Source organism: Odocoileus virginianus, chromosome 26, assembly GCF_023699985.2.
Source record: "Odocoileus virginianus isolate 20LAN1187 ecotype Illinois chromosome 26, Ovbor_1.2, whole genome shotgun sequence".
NCBI classification, from domain to species: domain Eukaryota; kingdom Metazoa; phylum Chordata; class Mammalia; order Artiodactyla; family Cervidae; genus Odocoileus; species Odocoileus virginianus.
The window spans coordinates 29,837-50,581 of record NC_069699.1 but is presented as its reverse complement, the minus strand read 5'-3'; the positions used below and the strand labels follow the sequence as shown (position 1 = coordinate 50,581).

The 20,745-nt window shown below is 37.7% G+C and overlaps 1 protein-coding gene across 1 annotated transcript in view; it reads left to right on the top strand.

Moving 5' to 3' along the window:
- NEK10 (NIMA related kinase 10) overlaps positions 1–20,745 on the top strand; it is a 250,358-nt gene that overhangs the window by 211,037 nt on the left and 18,576 nt on the right. Inside the window, exons 30-32 of the mRNA XM_070456150.1 lie at positions 1,068–1,105; positions 1,205–1,345; positions 16,515–16,615. Of these exons, the coding sequence (XP_070312251.1) occupies positions 1,068–1,105; positions 1,205–1,345; positions 16,515–16,615 (280 nt within the window). The remainder of the gene's footprint in view (positions 1–1,067; positions 1,106–1,204; positions 1,346–16,514; positions 16,616–20,745) is intronic.

Below are 20,745 nucleotides of genomic sequence, written 5' to 3'. Positions count from 1 at the left end.
GAACTGTGAGGAATAATTATAAAATTGGTATTAAATGCCTTTGCTTTTTTTTTTTTCTTTTTAATTACTTGCCACCACTGAATTCTAAAAATATCTGAAACTGAGCACTGACTGAAATCTTTTCTTTTTTTTTCTTTATTTTTTTTTTTAATTTTTATTAGTTGGAGGCTAATTACTTTACAACATTGCAGTGGTTTTTGTCATACATTGATATGAATTAGCCATGGATTTACATGTACTCCCCATCCCGGTCCCCCCTCCCACCTCCCTCTCCACCCGATCCCTCTGGGTCTTCCCAGTGCACCAGGCCCGAGCACTTGTCTCATGTACCCAACCTGAGCTGGTTATCCGTTTCACCCTATATAATATACATACTACATATAAAGTTTTAAATGCTATTTCTTTTTCATACAAAATAAGTATTTTTATTTTATTTTTAAATTTATTTTTGGCTGCTATTAGTCTTCCTTGCTGCGCGGGCTTATCTCTAGTTGGGGTGAGCTGGGGCTGCTCTCTAGTTGCAGTGCAGAGGCTTCTCATTGCAATGGCTTCTCTTGTTGCTAAGCGTGGGCTCTATGGCACATCAGCTTCCGTGGTTGCAGCACATGGGCTTGGTAGCTGTGGTTCCTAGGCTCCAGAGCACAGACTCAATAGTTGTGGCACAAGGGCTTCTTTGCTGCAGGTCATGTGAGATCTTCCTGGATCAGGTATCAAAATTATGTCTCCTTCATGGCAGGCAGATTCTTTACCACTGAGCCTCCAGGGAAGTTCAAGTATTTTGATTTTAAATGTAACAAGAAAATCATTCAAGCCTAAGATTTAGGCCTATAATTACTCTTAGAGCTTATGAACAAGTGCAATGCAACCAGATTCTTCCATTGGTCATAGAATGTCAATTCTGCTCTGGGTTCAATTATGTCTCTTTTCTCCCTTTATTAAACTCTTGACATCTTCAGGAAAAACAAACCTGTATTTTCATATGGATTCATAAACCATAGTGGGATATAAGCTTTCAGTAGATGTTTAGTCAAATCCAAGTTGAATAAACCTTCTCATTCTGCTTACAGAGACTTTGCTGGTGGAATAGGATCCAGACCGAGACCAGGTAATTTAGCTTTGTCAGCAGTAACATCACACACACCACCCTGAAATTCAGTGCAATTTGTGTTACAGTCTCATGTCTTTCCTGCTTTTATTTCTTCAGCTTTGCTGCCTCTTGACCTGCTTCTGAAAGTGCCACCCCTACTGCTCAGGGCCCATGTTAAGGAGCTAGAGGCTGAGGTAGTGATGGGGTGGCAGTCCCACAGCCATCCTACTGTGATTCTCCACAGTCTCAAAGACCATGGTAGTACTTATATTAGATAACACTGGTGTCAAGCACACAATGGGTGAACACAGAATTGTGGTTGGGCCTGAATACCAAAATGATGCTTGGGAGGTAACTCTAGTACAAACAACAGGAGAATCTCGTTTCATCTGTCCATCATTTTTATATAGTTTGGCAAATTAACAGTGTCAAGGTGCTTTCTGTGTTCACTTATTTGATTAAATATATGAGCTATCTTTCTAAAGTTTGGGTTTTTGCTTTGGTAGGAATGTTAGCAAGTTGAATTTTGAAGCTAACAGTGTATACCTAGTACCAAAAAACAGTAACTATGTTTTACATATGTATTTCTATAAGCTGTGCACCTATATGATATAAGAGAATAAAGCGTATCTTTTCTTCTATCTCCTTTACTCTGATGCAGATAATTCTTTCTACTTATTTGTATTTGATTAAAGCAATGTTATATCAAATCATTTCCCTAATAAGGTAGAAATTATGAATTCTTAAAGAATAACAGTTTATAGTAATTGTTTGAGAAAAAAAGAGTGTGTTCATTAACATTTCTAATTTCTATTAAAGTGGATCAAATGTTCAACAGTAACAGTGAAGTTTTTAACTAAACCTGGATAATTCAGGAAAAAAAAACTCAGTGATTGTGCTTTTAACATATGTATATGACTCAAGTATAAAGTTCTGTTTTACTATTTTGGTTAATACGGAGTTATTGCTTAATGTTATTTTCACTTTAACTTCCTTAATTCGTGTTCTTTTGTAGAGTTAATACATATGAACTTTTAGGAGATGTGAATTGGTTTACTGTAATATTAGTCCATGTCTCCACATTTATTAAATTTGCTTTGGAAGAGTTATTGACAGTTTGGGGACCTTTACATGATCAGCATAGATGCAGAAAAGAGATAACTTTGTTATTAAGGTGTCCAAAACATTATTAAGATGTTATGTTGACCATGCCCCACTCCAGCTATTTTGGTACAAGGTAAGTTCCTAATACAGCCATGAAGCTAAATGATTGTTATTGATTAGTTTTATAACAGTGAGATCAAAATACATACATACATACATATGTAAGCAATTTGAAGTTCAGTTGTGATTCATAAAAAGAATTACTTTTCCTAAAGGATATGTTGAGTTAGTTAGTTCAAGACTTGACTTTATGTCTGCAAAATTAATCAGATCTCTGGATATTTAAACGAACTCTTTAGCTTAGATAACATGTAATATATTATATTTCTTAGACCTACAGTTTGTTCTACTATCTACTTTTTAAACATTTACCAATTCATGCATTTAAATTTAAAACAGAATATGCTACAGCATTTTAAGTGTTGTCAGTGAATGCTAAAGTTTACCTATAAGGGAGTGATAGTTTTGACTAATATTATAGAACACAGTAATGCATATGGAGAAAATTTGAGTTATTACCTAAGAGTTATTCCACATTACAGTGAAAAAACATTTTTTATTCATCTTAATGCAGAGTGGTTTTTCTGCATATTGTAAAAATCATACTTTTCTAAATGTTGCAGGTGATCTTGGACTAATTGGTTGCTCTGCCAAATGACAGACAACTGGTATAGGCCCCACTTAGATTGCCTCTTGTGCAAATGAGGATTCATTCTATTGTATATAAACAATAGCTATAGTCCTGTATTGCCTAAATGTGCTGGAAAAAATTGTCAGAGGAGAGAATTTTGTCAGAACCTCGGTATATTCCCAGGACTAAATCTAGAATGTGAGCATCATTTTCCACTTGCTATGGCAGAACAAAGGGTGAAAACTATTATTTTAGAGTGTTGAATTGGCTGTATTAGAATGTGATTCTGCCTATAGAATACTCTTAAAATGTGAACTTCTAGGTTCATATTGTGGCCATATGGCAGTATTTAATGTACTTCTAAACTCCTGTAAAGCAAATAACCACAAAGCCATCTCAACACTATTATTAAAAATCCTCTTTTTCTGCCTTTTAATACTAACTAGATATGTAAAGAATTTATTTTATAACATATTCCTTAGATTAAATAATAGTAATTTGACAACAGAATTGAGAACTTAGGAATTTCTGTATTGAGTAGATGAAAATATTAGCAGTAATTAACATGGAATGAATGAATGAATAAACATGCATTACTTGCAAAGTATGCATGTTAACTGTTTTAGCTCTATTTTACTAACCCTTTCCACTTACAGATTACCACTGTACAAATTTGGCCATTTCTGAGTACTATCTGTGTTACTATTTTCCAAATATCTATTTCTTTCATTTGACTTACTTTCTCAACAGAAATAGACCGACTCACAGAGAACAAATTAGTGTTTACCAGTAGGGAGAGGGAAAGGTGAAAGGCGAAGGGGATTAACAGGTACAAACTATTAGATATAAGTAAGTGGCATATACCCTGGAGAAAATCACAATTCAAAAAGACACATGTACCCCAGTGTTCACTGCAGCACTATTTGCAATAGCCAGGACATGGAAGCAACCTAGATGTCCATGACAGACGAATGGATAAAGGGAGTTGTGTACATATACACAATGTAATATTACTCAGCCATAAAAAGGAATGAATTTGAGTCAATTCTAGTGAGGTGGATAAGCCAAGAGCCTGTTATACAAAGTGAGTCAGAAAGAAAAGAACAAAATAGTATATTAAAGCATAGTTTGTTCTCTGTGAGTCAGTTTCTGTTTTTCTGTATGCATTCATATGCTTTATTTTTTCAATTCCACATATAAGTGAAAACACACACAGTATTTATCTTTCTCTGTGTGACATTTTCCACTAAGCATAATAGCCTCTAGGTCCATCCATATTGCTGAAAATGGCAGAATTTCATTCCTTTTTATGGCTGAGTAATATTCCATTGTAATACACCACATCTTTTTTATCCATTGATCTGTTGATGGACACTTGGGTTGTCCACACCTTGACAATTGTAAATGATGCTGCTATGAACATTGGGGTACATGCATCTTTTTGAATTAGTGTTTTTGTTTTCTTCAGATATATAACCAGAAGTGGGATTGCTGGGTCATATGGTAGCTGTATTTTTAATTTTTTTGGAAATTCCATGTTGCTTCCCCTAGTGGCTGAACCAATTTACACTCTCACCACCAGTATACTAGGGTTCCCTTTTCTCCACATCATTGCCAACATTTATGTATTGCCTTTTGGCTATAGCCATTCTGACAGGTAAAAGGTGATCTCTCATGATGATTTTGATCTGAATTTCCCTGATGATTAACAAGTTGGAGCATCTTTTTATGTTTCCATTGTCCAGCTGTATGTTTTCTTTGGAGAAATGTCTTTATTAATAGACTCTGTCCATTTGTTAACTTTTTAATATTGAATTGTATGAGTTTTAATTTATTTTGGATATTCCCCTTATCAGACATATCTTTTTCAGTTATCTTCTCCCATTAAGTAGTTTGTCTTTTCATTTTATCTATGGTTTGATTCACTGTGCAAAAGCTTTTAAATTTGATTAGATCTGATTTGTTTATTTTTGCCTATGTTTGCTGTGTCTGAGAAGACATATTTTAGATAAAAAAATATTTTTAGGGCCTGTATCAGAGTGTACTGTCTTATGTTTTCATCTAGTTTTATAGTTTCTAGTTTTACATTTAAGACTTTACTCTCTATTTTGTGTTTAGTTTTGTATAGTGAGTGAGTGAAAGTCGCTCAGTTGTGTCCAACTCTTTGCGACCACATGGACTATACAGTCCATGGAATTCTCCAGGCCAGAATACTGGAATGGGTGGCCTTTCCCCTCTCCAGGGGATCTTCCCAACCCAGGGATCAAACCCAGGTCCCCCGCATTGCAGGAGGAATCTTTACCAGCTGAGCCACCAGGGAAGCCCTATTTTTGTATATGGTGTGAGGAAATTTTCTAATCTCATTGTTTTAAATGTAGCTGCCCAGTTTTTCCAGAACTGTTTGTTGAAGAGACTCTCTTTCCCCCATTTTATACTCTTGCCTCCTTTGTCATAGATTAGGTGACCACATGTGTGTAGGTTTATTTCTGGGCTCTCTACTCTATTCCATTGATCTATGTGTCTGTTTTTGTGCCAGTACGATACTGTTTTGACTACTGTAGCTTTGTAGTATAGTCTGAACCTAGGGCACATACATTCAGCTTTGTTCTCCATGTCTGTGCCTCTGTTCCTGCCCTGCCAATAGGCTCACCAGGACCATTTTTCTAGATTCCATATATATGCATTAATATATGACATTTTTCTCTTTTTTACTCACTTTACTCTGTATGACAGGCTCGAGGTTCATCCACATTCCTACTACTAATCAAATTTCATTCCTTTTTATGACTGAATAATATTCTGTTGTGTATATGTACCACATCTTTATCCATTCATCTGTCAATGGACTTCTACGTTGCTTCCATGTCCTGGCTATTGTAAATAGTGCTGTGATGAACACTGGGGTACATGTGTCTTTTTGAGTTATGGTTTTCTTAGGGTATATGCCCTGTATTGGGATTGCTGGATCATGTGGTAGTTCTATGTTTAGTTTTTTAAGGTATCGCCATACTGTTCTCCACAGTGGCTGTACCAATTTACATTCCAACCAGCAATATAAGAGAGTTCCTTTTTCTCCACACCCTCTCCAGCACTTATTATTTGTAGAGTTTTTGATGATGGCCATTTTGGCTGGTATGAACTGGTACCTCACTGTAATTTTGATTTGTATTTCTCTGATAATTAGTGATGTTGAGCATCATTTCTTGTGTTTGTTGGCCATCTATATTTCTTCTTTGGAGAAATGTCTACTTAGATCTTTTGCCTATTTTTTTATTTTTTATTTTTAAATATTGAACTCCATGAGCTGTTTATATATTTTGTCCACTGCTTTGTAAATATTTTGTCACATTCTGAGGTTTGTCTTCTTGTCTTGCTTATGGTTTCCTTTGCTGTGCAAAAGGTTTTAAGTTTAATTGGATCCCAGTTGTTTATTTTGTTTTTATTTTTATTATTTCAAGAGGTGGTTCATAAAAGATCTTGATGTGATTTATGTCAAAGAGTGTTTTGTTTTCCTCCAATAATTTTATAGTATCTGGTCCTACATTTAGGTCTTTAATCCATTTTGAGTTTATTTTATGTATGATATTAAGTAGTATTCTAATTTCATTCTTTTACATGTACCTGTCTAGATTTCCCAGCACCACTTATTGAAGAGGCTGTCTTTCCTCCATTGTATTTTCTTGCCTTCTTTGTCATAGACTAGGTGATTTTAGGTCCATGGGTTTATATCTGGGCTTTCTGTATCTGTACCACTGGTTTATATTTCTGTTTTTGTGCCAGTACCATACCGTTTTGATTACTATAGCTTTTTAGTATAGTTTGAAGTCAGGAAGCCTGATTCCTCCTGCTCCATTTTTCTTTCTCAAGATTACTTTGGCTATTTGCAGTCTTATGTGTTTCCATACAAACTGTAAGGTTTTTTGTGTTCCAATTCTGTGGAAAATGCCATGGCAATTTGATAGGAATTGCACGGAATTTGGAGATTGCTTTGGGTAGTATATTCATCTTTACTATATTGACTCTTTCAATCCAAGAACATGGTACACATGATATATCTCTCCATTTGTGTCCTGTTTGATTTATTTAATCAGAGTTTTATAGTTTTCTGAGAACAGGTCTTTTGCTTCCTTAGGTGCATTTATTCTTAAGTATTTCATCATTTTGTCTGGGAGCCTTCACTCCAATTAATATTCCCTGGGGCATGATGTTCTCTGTTAGTCCAGTGATTCTGACTCAGTTCTCCCACCTCAGGACCTCAGGCCTGATCTCTGGCCCATGAAATGGGATCTTGCAAGCCACAGAGCATTCCAAAAAAAAGGAGCAGGACAATAACAAATAATTACAAGTTAAATTTAGAAAACTAACAGACATATTTGGAAAAATAAGAATCTTTATAAGTACTGGAGGGTAAAACTAACCTCCAGTAGCAAAGAAGGAAAAAAAAAACTATTAATGATCATAAAAAATAAAAGGGAGCATAACAATAACAAAAAAATTAAATGAATTCAGAAAATTAACAGATATTTTATAAAAAATAAGAATATATATGAAAGAACCACTGAAGGGTAAAACAGAACTCGATAATGGCAAAGAACAAAAAAAACCCCAAAGAAAACAAAACAACAACAAAAGCAACAAAAAGACAGAAAAACCTCAGCTGTTAGGGGCAGGGCTTAGGCAGGAGCTGGGTTTGTGTGGAGGCTAGCTTTAGGCAGGGCAGGGTCCCGATTCAGGACCCACTCTGCTGGAAAAGGCCCTGGTTGGGGGTTGGGGCTTGGGTTCAGCCTAACTGAGGGTGCCTCTGCAGTTGCTCCTGCCCTAGGGTATGGAGGGTCACACCTGCGGCCCCAGAAGGCTCCCTGGGGCCGAGTGGGTAGAATACCAGGCGGGTGCCCTGATCCTCTGAACCCCAAGTGGCTCTTTCCCCAGGGCTACTCCCTTCCTCTCATACCTGTAGGACCTACACAGGCAGAGTAAGTCCTGTAGGCACCTTGAAGGGCAGAGAGGGCCCTGGAGGGTGGAGACCCAGGCCAAGGGCCTTAGGAGACTCCCTTGGGCTCAGTGGGCAAGGGAGCAGCAGGTACTTCTCCTGACCCGTGGGGGCTCCTCAGTTTGGCTTGCGTCCTTCTCCTTCCCACTCCCTCTCACACCCCCAGTACCCACGTGGGCAGAGAGGTCCCTGAAGGGCATAGGACAGGCTTGGGGCCTGTGCAAACTCCCTGGGGCCAAGTGGGCAGGAGGGAATGCCAAGCACATGCCTCCTCCCCATCCTCCAACCTTTGAAGGTCCTTCCTACTCCCTGTTAACCTCCTGGAGGCAAGCATGCCTCTCCGGGTGCTCCTAGTCACCCCTCAGCCACACCAGTCCTGTCTGGCCTCCATTTTTCCTCCCCTCTTTGCTACCATTCACATCCTACCTGATTGCTTAGTGGTTTCTCCCATCTGCCTGGTTGTCAGAGGCTCCCCCACCAGCATCTTGTGAGTATCTTAGTTGTAGGGAAACAGAAACTCCATGTCTTCCCTCTCAGTCATCTTGGCTCTGCCCCTAATATGTGTTTTTTTGTTTTCGTTCCTTTACTTTTTCAGGGAGCTCCTGCTGTAAACTATCCCCTCCCCTCTTCTTCAGAATCTCTGATTCTCAGCAGAGAGAATTCAGAAAAATAGTATACTATGTCTTAGTCAATTGGAGGAATATGTGTAGTCCATCTCCTGATCATTTTGTAGTAGCTAAGAGGTTCAGAGCTTGTGTTGTGAATTGTGACTTCATTAGACTGGACCAGGAGTGGGCCCCTAACTTCGCTATTGTAATGTGCCATGAGATAATAAACCAGATATAGTGCACTGCGCAGGGTATGAAGACATAATGTTTCCAATTTATTATGTGTACTTGCTTTTCAAAAATATTTGATCCGTTAAATGTTAAAAGGTACAATGAGAATGTGTTAGAAGTAGCAGCTCCTTTTAAGAAAAGTAGTATCTCAGGTGTGGGAAGGAGCATATATGTTAGGTTACGTGGTCCGTGGTTTCATGCTCTCCTGGTAACAAGTTAGGCGAGTTGAGTAAGTGTAGAGTTTAGGGCCCATCTACTTGCAGGTCCCAGTTCTTTAGGCTTGGTTGGACACTATTCTTAATTTCAGCTATCTGTAAAATGAGGATACCATTCAGAATAGTTATGAGGATCACATGAGACTAAGTGTGTGAAACCCTTGCCAGCACCTCCTCCGGGTCCTGCTACCCACCACCTCAGAGGGGGAAATTAGCTGTTCAGTGTCATGCTCACTACACAGTAAGCTAGCAAATATTATTTTTTGGCATTTTAAGTAATTGCCACTTATAATGAATTTTGTGGTTTCCTCCTAAGTTTTAAAACACTAATCAGCTCCCTATTTTAATAAAACCATAAAAGGGATACAAAGAATTCCTATTTAAACTTTGATTTTATTTAAATTTTAATGAGACCAAATACTTTCTATCTTTTGCAGCAGGAACTATATAGGTATGATTCATAAACATACCTTGTATGACTGACATTGAAATAAAGATCAGTTTATATGGCATCTTTTTTTTTTTTTTCTTTCTAGCCATATTCTGTAGCATATGGGATCTTAGTTCCACAACCAGGGAACAAACCCAGGCCCTTGACAGAACATAGATTTCTAACCACTGAACAACCAGGGAATTCCCATCTATGATCTCTTTTTAAGGGAAATTTGTTTAATAAAATTGTCAATATAAATATGTGTTGCATTTTTTGTAAATAATTAAGTATAGTATTTTCAGTGTGCTGATCTGAAAGACCGAGGGAGAATGCTTTATATGGCTAACATTTGCCATGAAGTTGGTAGTTATTAATATCTAATGACTCATTGGAAAAGACCCTGATGCTGGGAGGGTTTGGGGGCAGGAGGAGAAGGGGACGACAGAGGATGAGATGGCTGGATGGCATCACCGACTCGATGGGCATGAATTTGAGTAAACTCCGGGAGTTGGTGATGGACAGGGAGGCCTGGCCTGCTGCGATTCATGGGGTCGCAAAGAGTCAGACATGACTGAGCGACTGAACTGAACTAATGAATAAAAATTATAAAGATATCTATTTAGATTTTTATCATTTTTGTTTTCCTAAAATTACTAATGGCTAAATACATATTTTGGGATGGGGAATATAAAAAAACAGTAATGATTTGATAAGGTAGAAAAGGAGGAATAAAAATTATCCTACCTAAGATTAGCTGAAGTTGTTCAGGAAATCAAGAGGGTTTGCAAATGTTGCAGTCAGACTCCCATCATTATGAACCTTAAATTTCCTTCTTCTCCCAAGTCCTAGCCCATGTGATCACTCACATCTCAGTAGTCCTGCCAGAGCACCCAGAGTGCTGAACTGGCCGTGCAATCCTGACTTGTCATATAACAGCAGAAGATAACCTTGACAGACTATCTTTAGTCTAGGTGGTAGGGTTGGGAATTGCCCTTTAAACTGAACAGAAGTAACAGATTAGGGGAAAATACTTGAAACATATAAAATACAGTAAAAGGATTAGTATTCAGACAATATAAAGAGCATATACAAATCAATAAGAAAAAAGAAACTTGGGATACAAACAGAAAATTCACCAAAGAAGCGCAGTACCTCATAAGCATTTAGATAAACACAAAATAAAGTCACAATGGTAAAATTGAAAAGTTTGACTATAGTGTTGATCAAGGGATAGAAAAGTGGATTCTCTTCTGTGCAAACTGATTCAGCTCCTTTAAAATGTATTTGTTAAAATTGCAAATATGTGTATCAAAAGACCCAGCTTTTTAATTTCTCCTTATTTACACTAAAAGACCTCTTGCACTATGCACAGTGAGGCACACACACATATATTCACTGTATGCACACATATATTCACTGCAGCATCATTTACAATCATGATAAGTTGAAAGAAAACCAAATTCCCATCAAGACAGAAGTGTATGCATGCATACAGAACATGCATGCACATGTAGTACTGTTCAATAGTGGTCATTAAAATGAGCTATAACTGTGTATTTATAAGAAATAATATCCAATACAGATAGAATAAAAATTGTAAACCAGACTTATAATGTGTCACCATTTATTTAAGAAGAGGGAAAGAAAGCATAAGGTAGCATTATAGATTTTCTACAATAGTAGCTTTCAAAGTGTTTTTTTTTGAAATGATCCTCAGTAAGACACACATTTTATATCTAGACTGAGTGAACCCTTACTACATGCAGTACACTCTGAAATTTTTCTATCCTGTTTTGTTTCATGCCATTCCATTCCACTTTTCAAAATGCTGGTCCTGGCTCATTAAACTGATTCAGGACTCAACCATAGTTTGAAAAATATTGCTCTGAAGGTACACACTGAAGTATGTAAATAAAAAAGTAACTGAAAGGCAACACACCAAGCTGGTATCAGAGGTTACCTCTGGGGAGAAGGCTGATGGATGGTGGTCCCAGGGGTTCTAGAGTCTCCTTTGTGATACCTAGGTTATTGTACATTTGTCTCCTTATTTTATAATGGGCATCGGTAAATATACATTCTAAAATTTACTTTTTAGAGAGTAAGAAATCAAAGCTGTTTTCAAAACTCAAGGAATTACTTGGATTGAGAGAGTAGTGGCCAAGGGTCTTTTTTTAAATTTATTTTTATTAGTTAGAGGCTAATTACTTTACAATATTGTAGTGGTTTATGCCATACATTGACATGTGTTCCCCATCCCGATCCCCCCTCCCGCCTCCCTCTCCATCCTATCCCTCTGGGTCTTCCCAGTGCACCAGCCCTGAGCACTTGTCTCATGCAGCCAACCTGGGCTGGTGATCTGTTTCACCCTTGATAGTATACTTGTTTCAATGCTATTCTCTCAGAACATCCCACCCTCGACTTCTCCCACAGAGTCCCAAAGTCTGTTCTGTACATCTCTGTCTCTTATTCTGTTTTGCATATAGGGTTATCATTACCATCTTTTAAAATTCCATATACATGCATTAATATACTGTATTGGTGTTTATCTTTCTGGCTTACTTCACTCTGTATAATGGGCTCCAGTTTCATCTATCTCATTAGAACTGATTCAAATGAATTCTTTTTAATGGCTGAGTAATATTCCATGGTGTATATGTACCACAGCTTCCTTATCCATTCGTCTGCTGATGGGCATCTAGGTTGCTTCCATGTCCTGGCTATTATAAACAGTGCTGCGATGAACCTTGGGGTGCACGTGTCTCTTTCAGATCTGGTTTCCTCGGTGTGTATGCCCAGGAGTGGATTGCTGGGTCATATGGCAGTTCTATTTCCAGTTTTTAAAGGAATCTCCACACTGTTCTCCATAGTGGCTGTACTAGTTTGCATTCCCACCAACAGTGTAAGAGGGTTCCCTTTTCTCCACACCCTCTCCAGCACTTATTGCTTGTAGACTTTTGGATAGCAGCCATTCTGACTGGCGTGTAATGGTACCTCATTGAGGTTTTGAGTTGCATTTCTCTGATAATGAGTGATGTTGAGCATCTTTTCATGTGTTTGTTAGCCATCTGTATGTCTTCCTTGGAGAAATGTCTGTTTAGTTCTTTGGCCCATTTTTTGATTGCATCATTTATTTTTCTGGAATTGAGCTGCAGGACTTGCTTGTATATTTTTGAGATTAATCCTTTGTCTGTTGCTTCATTTGCTATTATTTTCTCCCAATCTGAGGGCTGTCTTTTCACCTTGCTTACGGTTTCCTTTGTTGTGCAAAAGCTTTTAAGTTTCATTAGGTCCCATTTGTCTATTTTTGCTTTTATTTTCAATATTCTGGGAGGTGCGTCATAGAGGATCCTGCTGTGATTTATGTCAGAGAGTGTTTTGCCTATGTTCTCCTCTAGGAGTTTGATAGTTTCTGGTCTTACATTTAGATCTTTAATCCATTTTGAGTTTAATTTTGTGTATGGTGTTAGAAAGTGTTCTAGTTTCATTCTTTTACAGGTGGTTGACCAGTTTTCCCAGCACGACTTGTTAAAGAGGTTGTCTTTTTTCCATTGTATATCCTTGCCTCCTTTGTCGAGGATGTGTCCATAGGTTCATGGATTTATCTGGGCTTTTTATTTTGTTCCATTGATCTATATTTCTGTCTTTGTGCCAGTACCATACTGTCTTGATGTCTGTGGCTTTGTACTATATTCTGAAGTCAGGCAGGTTGATTCCTCCAGATCCATTCTTCTTTCTGAAGATTACTTTGGCTATTCGAGGTTTTTGTATTTCCATACAAATTGTGAAATTACTGTTCTAGTTCTGTGAAAAATACTGTTTGTAGCTTGATAGGGATTGCATCGAATCTATAGATTGCTTTGGGTAGTATAGTCATTTTCACAATATTGATTCTTCCAATCCATGAACACGGTGTATTTCTCCATCTATTTGTGTCCTCTTTGATTTCTTTCATCAGTGATTTATAGTTTTCTATGTATAGGTCTTTCGTTTCTTTAGGTAGATATACTCCTAAGTATTTTATTCTTTTTATTGCAATGGTGAATGGTATTGTTTCCTTAATTTCTCTTTCTGTTTTCTCATTGTTAGTGTGTAGGAATGTAAGGGATTTCTATGTGTTAATTTATATTCTGCAACATTACTGTATTCATTGATTAGCTCTAGTAATTTTCTGGTAGAGTCTAGGGTTTTTTATGTAGAGGATCATGTCGTCTGCAAACAGTGAGAGTTTTACTTCTTCTTTTCCTATCTGGATTCCTTTTGTTTCTTTTTTTTGCTCTGATTGCTATGGCCAACACTTCCAAAACTATGTTGAATAGTAGTGGTGAGAGTGGGCACCCTCGTCTTGTTCCTGACTTTAAGGGAAATGCTTTCAATTTTTCACCATTAAGAATAATGCTTGCTGTGGTTTTGTCATATATAGCTTTTATTATGTTGAGGTATGTTCCTTCTGTTCCTGCTTTCTGGAGAGTTTTGATCATAAATGGATGTTGAATTTTGTCAAAGGCTTTTTCTGCATCTATTGAGATAATCATATGGTTTTTATCTTTCAATTTGTTAATGTGGTGTATTACATTGATTGATTTGCAGATATTAAAGAATCCTTGCATTCTAGGCCAAGGGTCTTAAAGAAAAATTGTTTCACTGCATATTGAGTAGTATAGAAGGCAGGCATTCTAGCTAACTATTTCTGTTTTATATCTATGGCCACAGCTATAAAACATCAACTTGGCTACATTAGTTTTGTATATCAGTCTAGGAAAACAAATAGTTATAGGGGTGGGGTGGGGAGGGAGATGGGAGGGAGGTTCAAAAGGGAGGAGATATATGTATACTTATGGCTGATTCATGTTGAGGTTTGACAGAAAACAGGAAAATTCTGTAAAGCAATTACCCTTCAATAAAAAATAAATTAATTAAAATAAAACTATAAAAGTCAAAAAATAATTTTAAAAGAATAATTATTTCTGCAAAGAAACATTACTGTGAAAGATATGTATGTATACTTGGCCATCGCTGAAGCTGAGGCAGATATGTCCAGTTTTCTGTTTTCTATTTCAGAGCTGCCTTAATTCTTTCTGGTTTATCTTCACATTTTTACACTAAGGGTAATTTATTAAGCCTCATCTGAAAGGTCAAGTAACTCATGTTTACAAGAAGTTAGACACAGTTCCAAGAGGAGGTAGATCCTTTAAATTTCAAACATTTAAATGGTATTAAATGTAGATGAACTAGAACTAGATGATTTCTTGTGTGAATTTCTCAACACAGTAAAAATACCCATAAGAAAAGGAATATTTTCTTTTTCGTAGTTTGTTTCCTAAATATACATTTTCATATGCTAATTATAAGACAAATTGAATCTTTTAATGGCCACATTAAATTTTCTCTATAAGTGTTTTGAAAACAAATTTTTATGGTAAAATATGTAAGCCTTCTCAGAAAGCACTTATAGAAGAATCATTTTTCAAAATCTTAGCTGTTGCTAAAGCAATGATTGTGTTCACATTTAATTTCATCTACTCAAGGTTTCACTGAGGTAAAAAAAGAATGTCTTTGGAGCTTTTCTTTAAAGATGAGAATTTGGGAAGAAAAGCATTATTTTAGAAAGCATGCTACAGGTTGTGGGAAGGAAGGGAAAGAACAGGAAGATGGGAGAGAGGGTAGTATACATCCAGCTATCTGGTCTCTCTTCTGTTGTGGATCTGAGGGTGAGAGGAGGCAGAGGGGACCTTGTGACTAATATGGAGGTTTAAGGCCTTTACTTTAAATAGCTTTACATTCCTCAAAGTTAAGAGTGGGCCTTGTGCCTATTGAAAGGTTGTTGCTGAACGATTAGACGCGGGATTCTTGGCCTCTGGAGGAGACGAATTCAATCCGGGGCCAGAGACGAGGCTGGATCGCTCAGAGCTTTTGTGTAATAAAGTTTTATTAAAGTATAAAGGAGATAGAGAAAGCTTCTGACATAGGCATCAGAAGGGGGCAAAAGAATACCCCCCTCCTAGTCTTTAGCTGTCTGTTATATAGTCACTCACAGTCTGTTAATGAAAAGGATGTCATAAAATTTAGAATGACACCAGATAATTCATCCCTGGCCATACTTGAATCTTGTAGAAGGGCAGAATACCAACAAATAATTTCATTTACATAGATTAGGGGAACAATACCTGAGTAAGTAAATTTAGGCCATTTGGCGGAACCAACTTGAAGATAGAGTCTGGGGTTCATTAACATAGCTTAAGACAACATTTCCATACGAAAAAGAAACGTATTGGTCAACTCAAGGTTTGAGAGTAGTTAGCTTCAGGTGAGACCAGGTGTCATGGCAGCACAGCACTTTAAGAGAAACCTCTTTTAAATTTGTGTAGAGAAGGAAAGACATATCGCTGGTTTGTTTCTTCCTGCCGCTTAAGAGAGATAAAAATGTCTGGCACCTGCAGCTTCTTTTTTTTCCATTTGGAGACCCCTGGCCTTCCTGCCTGTTACCCTCTCACTATGACATGTAAATCTGGGAAAGTGGCTTATATGCAGTTTGGCACCAAGCTAGCCTAGGACTGTGAAATTTATCTGGTTCTATGATAAGAACTCAGAATAAATTATAAATGTGTCTTATTGAGACCTGAAGGGAGGTGAAAGTTATAATTTGTAACAATTTTCAAACCATTGATTATATTACAAATGATAATTTATTAGTTTTTTTTTTGTTTGCTCTGTAAGATTGCCTATTCAGTATTTGCATTTTGGTAGTTTTAATAAAATTAGTTTTATTTGCTATAATGAATTTAAAATTTTAAAGTGTAATAGTCTCTTAACTGCACATATCTGAAGACTAGCTTTTCAGTGGCCACAGTATACAAGACACCACCGACTGCTAGTGGCAGCCTGAGCGAATTTTCCAAGTGATAACCAGGCTTCCAGACGTTATAAGTATCATCATCATGTTACTTAGGGGTCTGAGAAGTAGAAGGAAGAATTATGCATTCAATATCATAAAATATTGAAGTGTTACAAACTTTCTACATTCTGTTTCGATGGTAGGATGAGGGCTTTTGCTTGTTTTTTTTTTTTTCCCCTGAATTTTACCCCATTTTCCCATTAATACAGTGTTTGAAAGGGAAAACCAGGGTCTTCACTAACTGCAGATTTTTTTATCCATAGCATCTGCAGGAATTGCTGTGTCACAGAGGAAAGTTCGTCAGATCAGTGATCCTATTCAGCAGATCCTAATCCAGCTGCACAAAGTCATCTACGTCACTCAGGTCAGTGTGCCAGCTTTTTATTTCCTTTTCATCCTAAGTACAAGTTTGGTGCTAATATTGCCAAAGAACTCTGAGACACCCATAGCATCCACTCCTGTGCATGTTCTCTGGACTGCTGCTAATATGGAATAACAAAATCTTGCAGTTTTTTTAAAATGTATAAGCTATTTCCTCTTTGGTAATGATATGTACCAGTTCCCCTGGATCATATTGAGATATGATGCTTGTTGTTGACTTAAAGCTCACTATTGTGGGTCTTAAGAGGAATGAGTATCTCTTTTAAAGATATTAGCCCTCATTTGTCCTAGGTGAGGTTAGTATAGAGTTTTGAAGCAAAAGAAGTTTTGTCTTCTCAGATGCAGGGTTTAAAGCTACTTCCACTGGCAACGATAGCTCAGAATGAGTTGTGTTTCAAGACAGTCAGTTTTATCTGGTTCCAACAACATGTCCCTACTTGGAGTTTTCGTATTCTAATCTTTTTTTCTAACTTTTGCATGAGAAATTTGGTGAAATGAGCATTCAGCTGACACTGTAACTCAGCAATCTAGATTAGATTCCTGTTTGATTATTAGCTATACCAGTGCTGTGGTAGCAAGAAGTACATTCTATCAGGGCTGTCATGGAATCTTTCTGGCTCTTAAACTATGATTTGAGCTGAGAGTTAAAGGACCCAAGCTTGTCATTGTCTCTGTAAGTGCTCCAGTACATCTGAAGGACCCACTTACCCCACCATCCTTGTGGTCTTCATACTGTCTGATTGTCAAATGTAGCAGTCACTCAAGCTTCCAGGAGTCTCCCTTCAGCTGGCTCTTCATCCAGATGACAGTGATGAACTGCAGCAGCACTGCATGCCATGGATCACTAGCATCTTGTGTCCTCTTGGCAAACAACCTAGCAGTGGGCTTACTTCCAAGGGTACAATCAAGCCAGTTTTCAAATACCATCTGTGTGGCTCCTCCTGGACAATCCTGGAACCAAATCTGTTTCATTAAGAGTCTAGTCAGGGAACAGAAACCACAATGATTTCAACAGAGATGGTTTCATTTAAATCCTTATATAAGAGTTACTCATAATAACAGGGTATCATCTACTGAGGAGGGGAAGAGAAATTTAAAGACTATAAGAGCAGATAGGGAAGTCACTATTTATAGGGCTAAAGAAGAGCACCCAAGAAAGGAAAAACAATGAAAGAGGACACCCTATCCTGGGATGAGGCTCAGACCTCACTGGAAAAGCCAGAGAAATGTTCTGAGATTCTGTGCTTTGGACCTGCTGGAAAGCAGCATGTAAGGATAATGTGCTGGGAACTACCCTCCATGGGACAGGTGAGGTGCCAGAGGTAGGTGCTGCTCTATGGAACTCTTCAGAAATCTGGTTGCAGGGTTGGTACCACTGAATCTGGCTGAGGGTTAGCACCACTTGAGGTTCCCTTCCCTGCTGACCATTGAGTGCTGCCGAACTAAAGCAAGGCAGGAGCATCACTGGAACCAGAAAGACAGGCTGCATCCTCTCCCAGTGCCCTCTGCTGATAGAGCTGAAATCCAGCCAACTGATAAAGGACGTATGTTTCAGTATCACACACAGGGCAGTGAAGGTGGGTTTGGGGCTGAGAGTAAACGAACCGACAACTGGCGCAGTTAGCCGGGGGGCTGGGTGAGGGACTCCCTTATTGGGAACCTGCCAACTTCCAGCTTCTCACTGTTCCTCCTTTGACTTCTACCCGTCCCGGAGAGTAGCCTGGCTCTTATCTATCATGTTTGAATTGTTTTTTATGGGTTTTTTTGTTTGTTCATTTTTAAACTAAATCTGGCATTCTTTCCAGTTACCCTGAGGGCCAGCCTTTTGAGACTGAAGAGTCTAAAGTTGATTACCCTTTTCTCTATTTTCTGCTGTCAACCTTTCCCTTATGCAACCCCACAAAACTGTCTACCTGATTGAATGAAAGTAGGTGAAGGGGCACAAGGACATATGATGGGGAAAGAAAATTGGTTAATAAATCAAAATATAGTCTGTCCTATCACTATTGAGTAAAGATGTTATATTAAAAAATACATTTCCATTTAAATACTGATATAAATTTGTGGGGAAATATTTTTAATTGTAGCGTTATGGAAATAACTTCAAATAGCTTATTGGTTACCTTAACAATTCACTACCAAATTAAGAGAAAATATCCTTTGAAATTTAATTTCCATGTGCCTGTCTTGATCATTTTTTTATATAAATAATAAAAAACCTTTTAAATGAATATATTTTATCTCTTAACTGGATTTCAAAGTATTTTAAAGCAAGAATGAAACAATTATTAACACCTAATTATTATGCTGTTACACTGCCAGCATAACAAATTATTTCATGTTTTTGGCAAAATGGCATTCTGTACTGTAAGTTCAGATATAACCATGGTGATTGTAAAAATATATTTCCAGAATACTTTAAGGTTTATGACTTTGCACATAGTAAGGAATGATTCCTCTTTGGGAAACTAAATTACAGTGCTCACCAAACTTAATGCCTTTCAAATAAAGGAGATAAATACTGGGCTAAATTTACATTCATATTTTCACCAAAGGTTGAAGACCAGGATCAGTTTTTCCTCTCTGGTAATTGCAAAGGAAAACTTCTGAAAGTAAAACTGAATTGGCAAAGCAAACAAAAACACCCTTCTTGTTCATGTATTTATGTACTAGGATCTCAAACTCTCACAGACTTATGCTGTGATAGCAACCTGAATTGCAGAGCCAGGTCCCTTCTGACAACCAACAAGTGACTTTAAATGGGAAACTGCTTACTTTTGGCTGGTGGTGACCTTTCCTACCCAATTTCCATGGAGACAAATCTGTGGGAACAATCTAAAAGCAGCTATTTTAAGAGATACAATGTTGGAATCCTTACCCTGCCTCCAGTGATTTTTCATCTGTTTTCATCAAAAATGAGATAGTAATCTTAAGACCAGTGAGCAGAGAATGAAATCAGTGGTTCACTTCCATTGCTGGAAACCAAAATTGTTCTTTGAGCAATTAAGGTGACTGAAATACATATGTTAGCAGGAGTCTTCATGTGTTACTGCTTAGGTGGAAACTTTGTGGCCAATGTAAGATTTGGATTTAACTCTACAGTTAAAATTTGATTGTTGTGTTAAATAAATGCTTTGAAAATCAGCATATTGCAACTTAAAAAAAAATGGAACATCTGTCTCCTAGAGAGTAGACTGTTAATTTGCTTGGAACTCCTTTAGATTGTCATCTTAGCAACAATACTTGTTACCAGAAGAACACAGAGATGTGGTCAGGAATAGCAATGAGCTGTCCTCAGATGAAAAGTGCAGGACTAACTGTCATCAGGGAAACATACTGTTTTCTCCAGCAGTGGTGATGGATGAAGTTAGATCCATCTGTACCCTCTCATCTGGATCTTCTGGTTCCTAGGGGCAAGGATGACAGATTAAATAGAATTTAGGGCAAATCCGTGTTTCTGAAGTGGACTCAGGTTTTCAGGGTTTGTAAACTCTTAAGGCAAATAGATGGGAAAAAATGGAAACCATGACAGGCTTTATTTTGCGTCCAAAATCACTGTGTACGAGACTGCAGCCATGAAATTACAAGATGTTTGCTCCCTGGAAGAAAAGCTATGACAAATCTAGACAGCGTATTAAAAAGCAGAGCCATAGTTTGCCAACAAAAGCCAACACAGTTAAAGCTATGGTTTTTCCAGTAGTCATGTACAGATGTGAGAGTTGGACCATAAAGAAGTCTGGGTGCAGAAGAATTGACTCTTTCAAACTGTAGTGCCAGAGAAGACTCTTGAAAGTCCCTTGGGCATCAAGGAGATCAAACCAGTCAATCCAAAAGGAAATCAACCCTGAATATTCATTGGAAGGACTGATGCTGAAGCTGAAACTCCTGCCTAATGCAAAGAGCCAGCTCATTGGAAAAGACCCAGATGTGGGGAAAGATTGAGGGCAAGAGGAGAAGGGGGCAACAGAAGATAAGATGGTTGGATGGCATCATCGACTCAATGGACATGAGTTTGAGCAAGTTCTGGGAGATACTGAAAGATAAGGAAGCCCAGATAGTGCTTCAGTCCATGGGGTCACAAAGAGTCAGATGTGACTGAGTGACTGAACAACA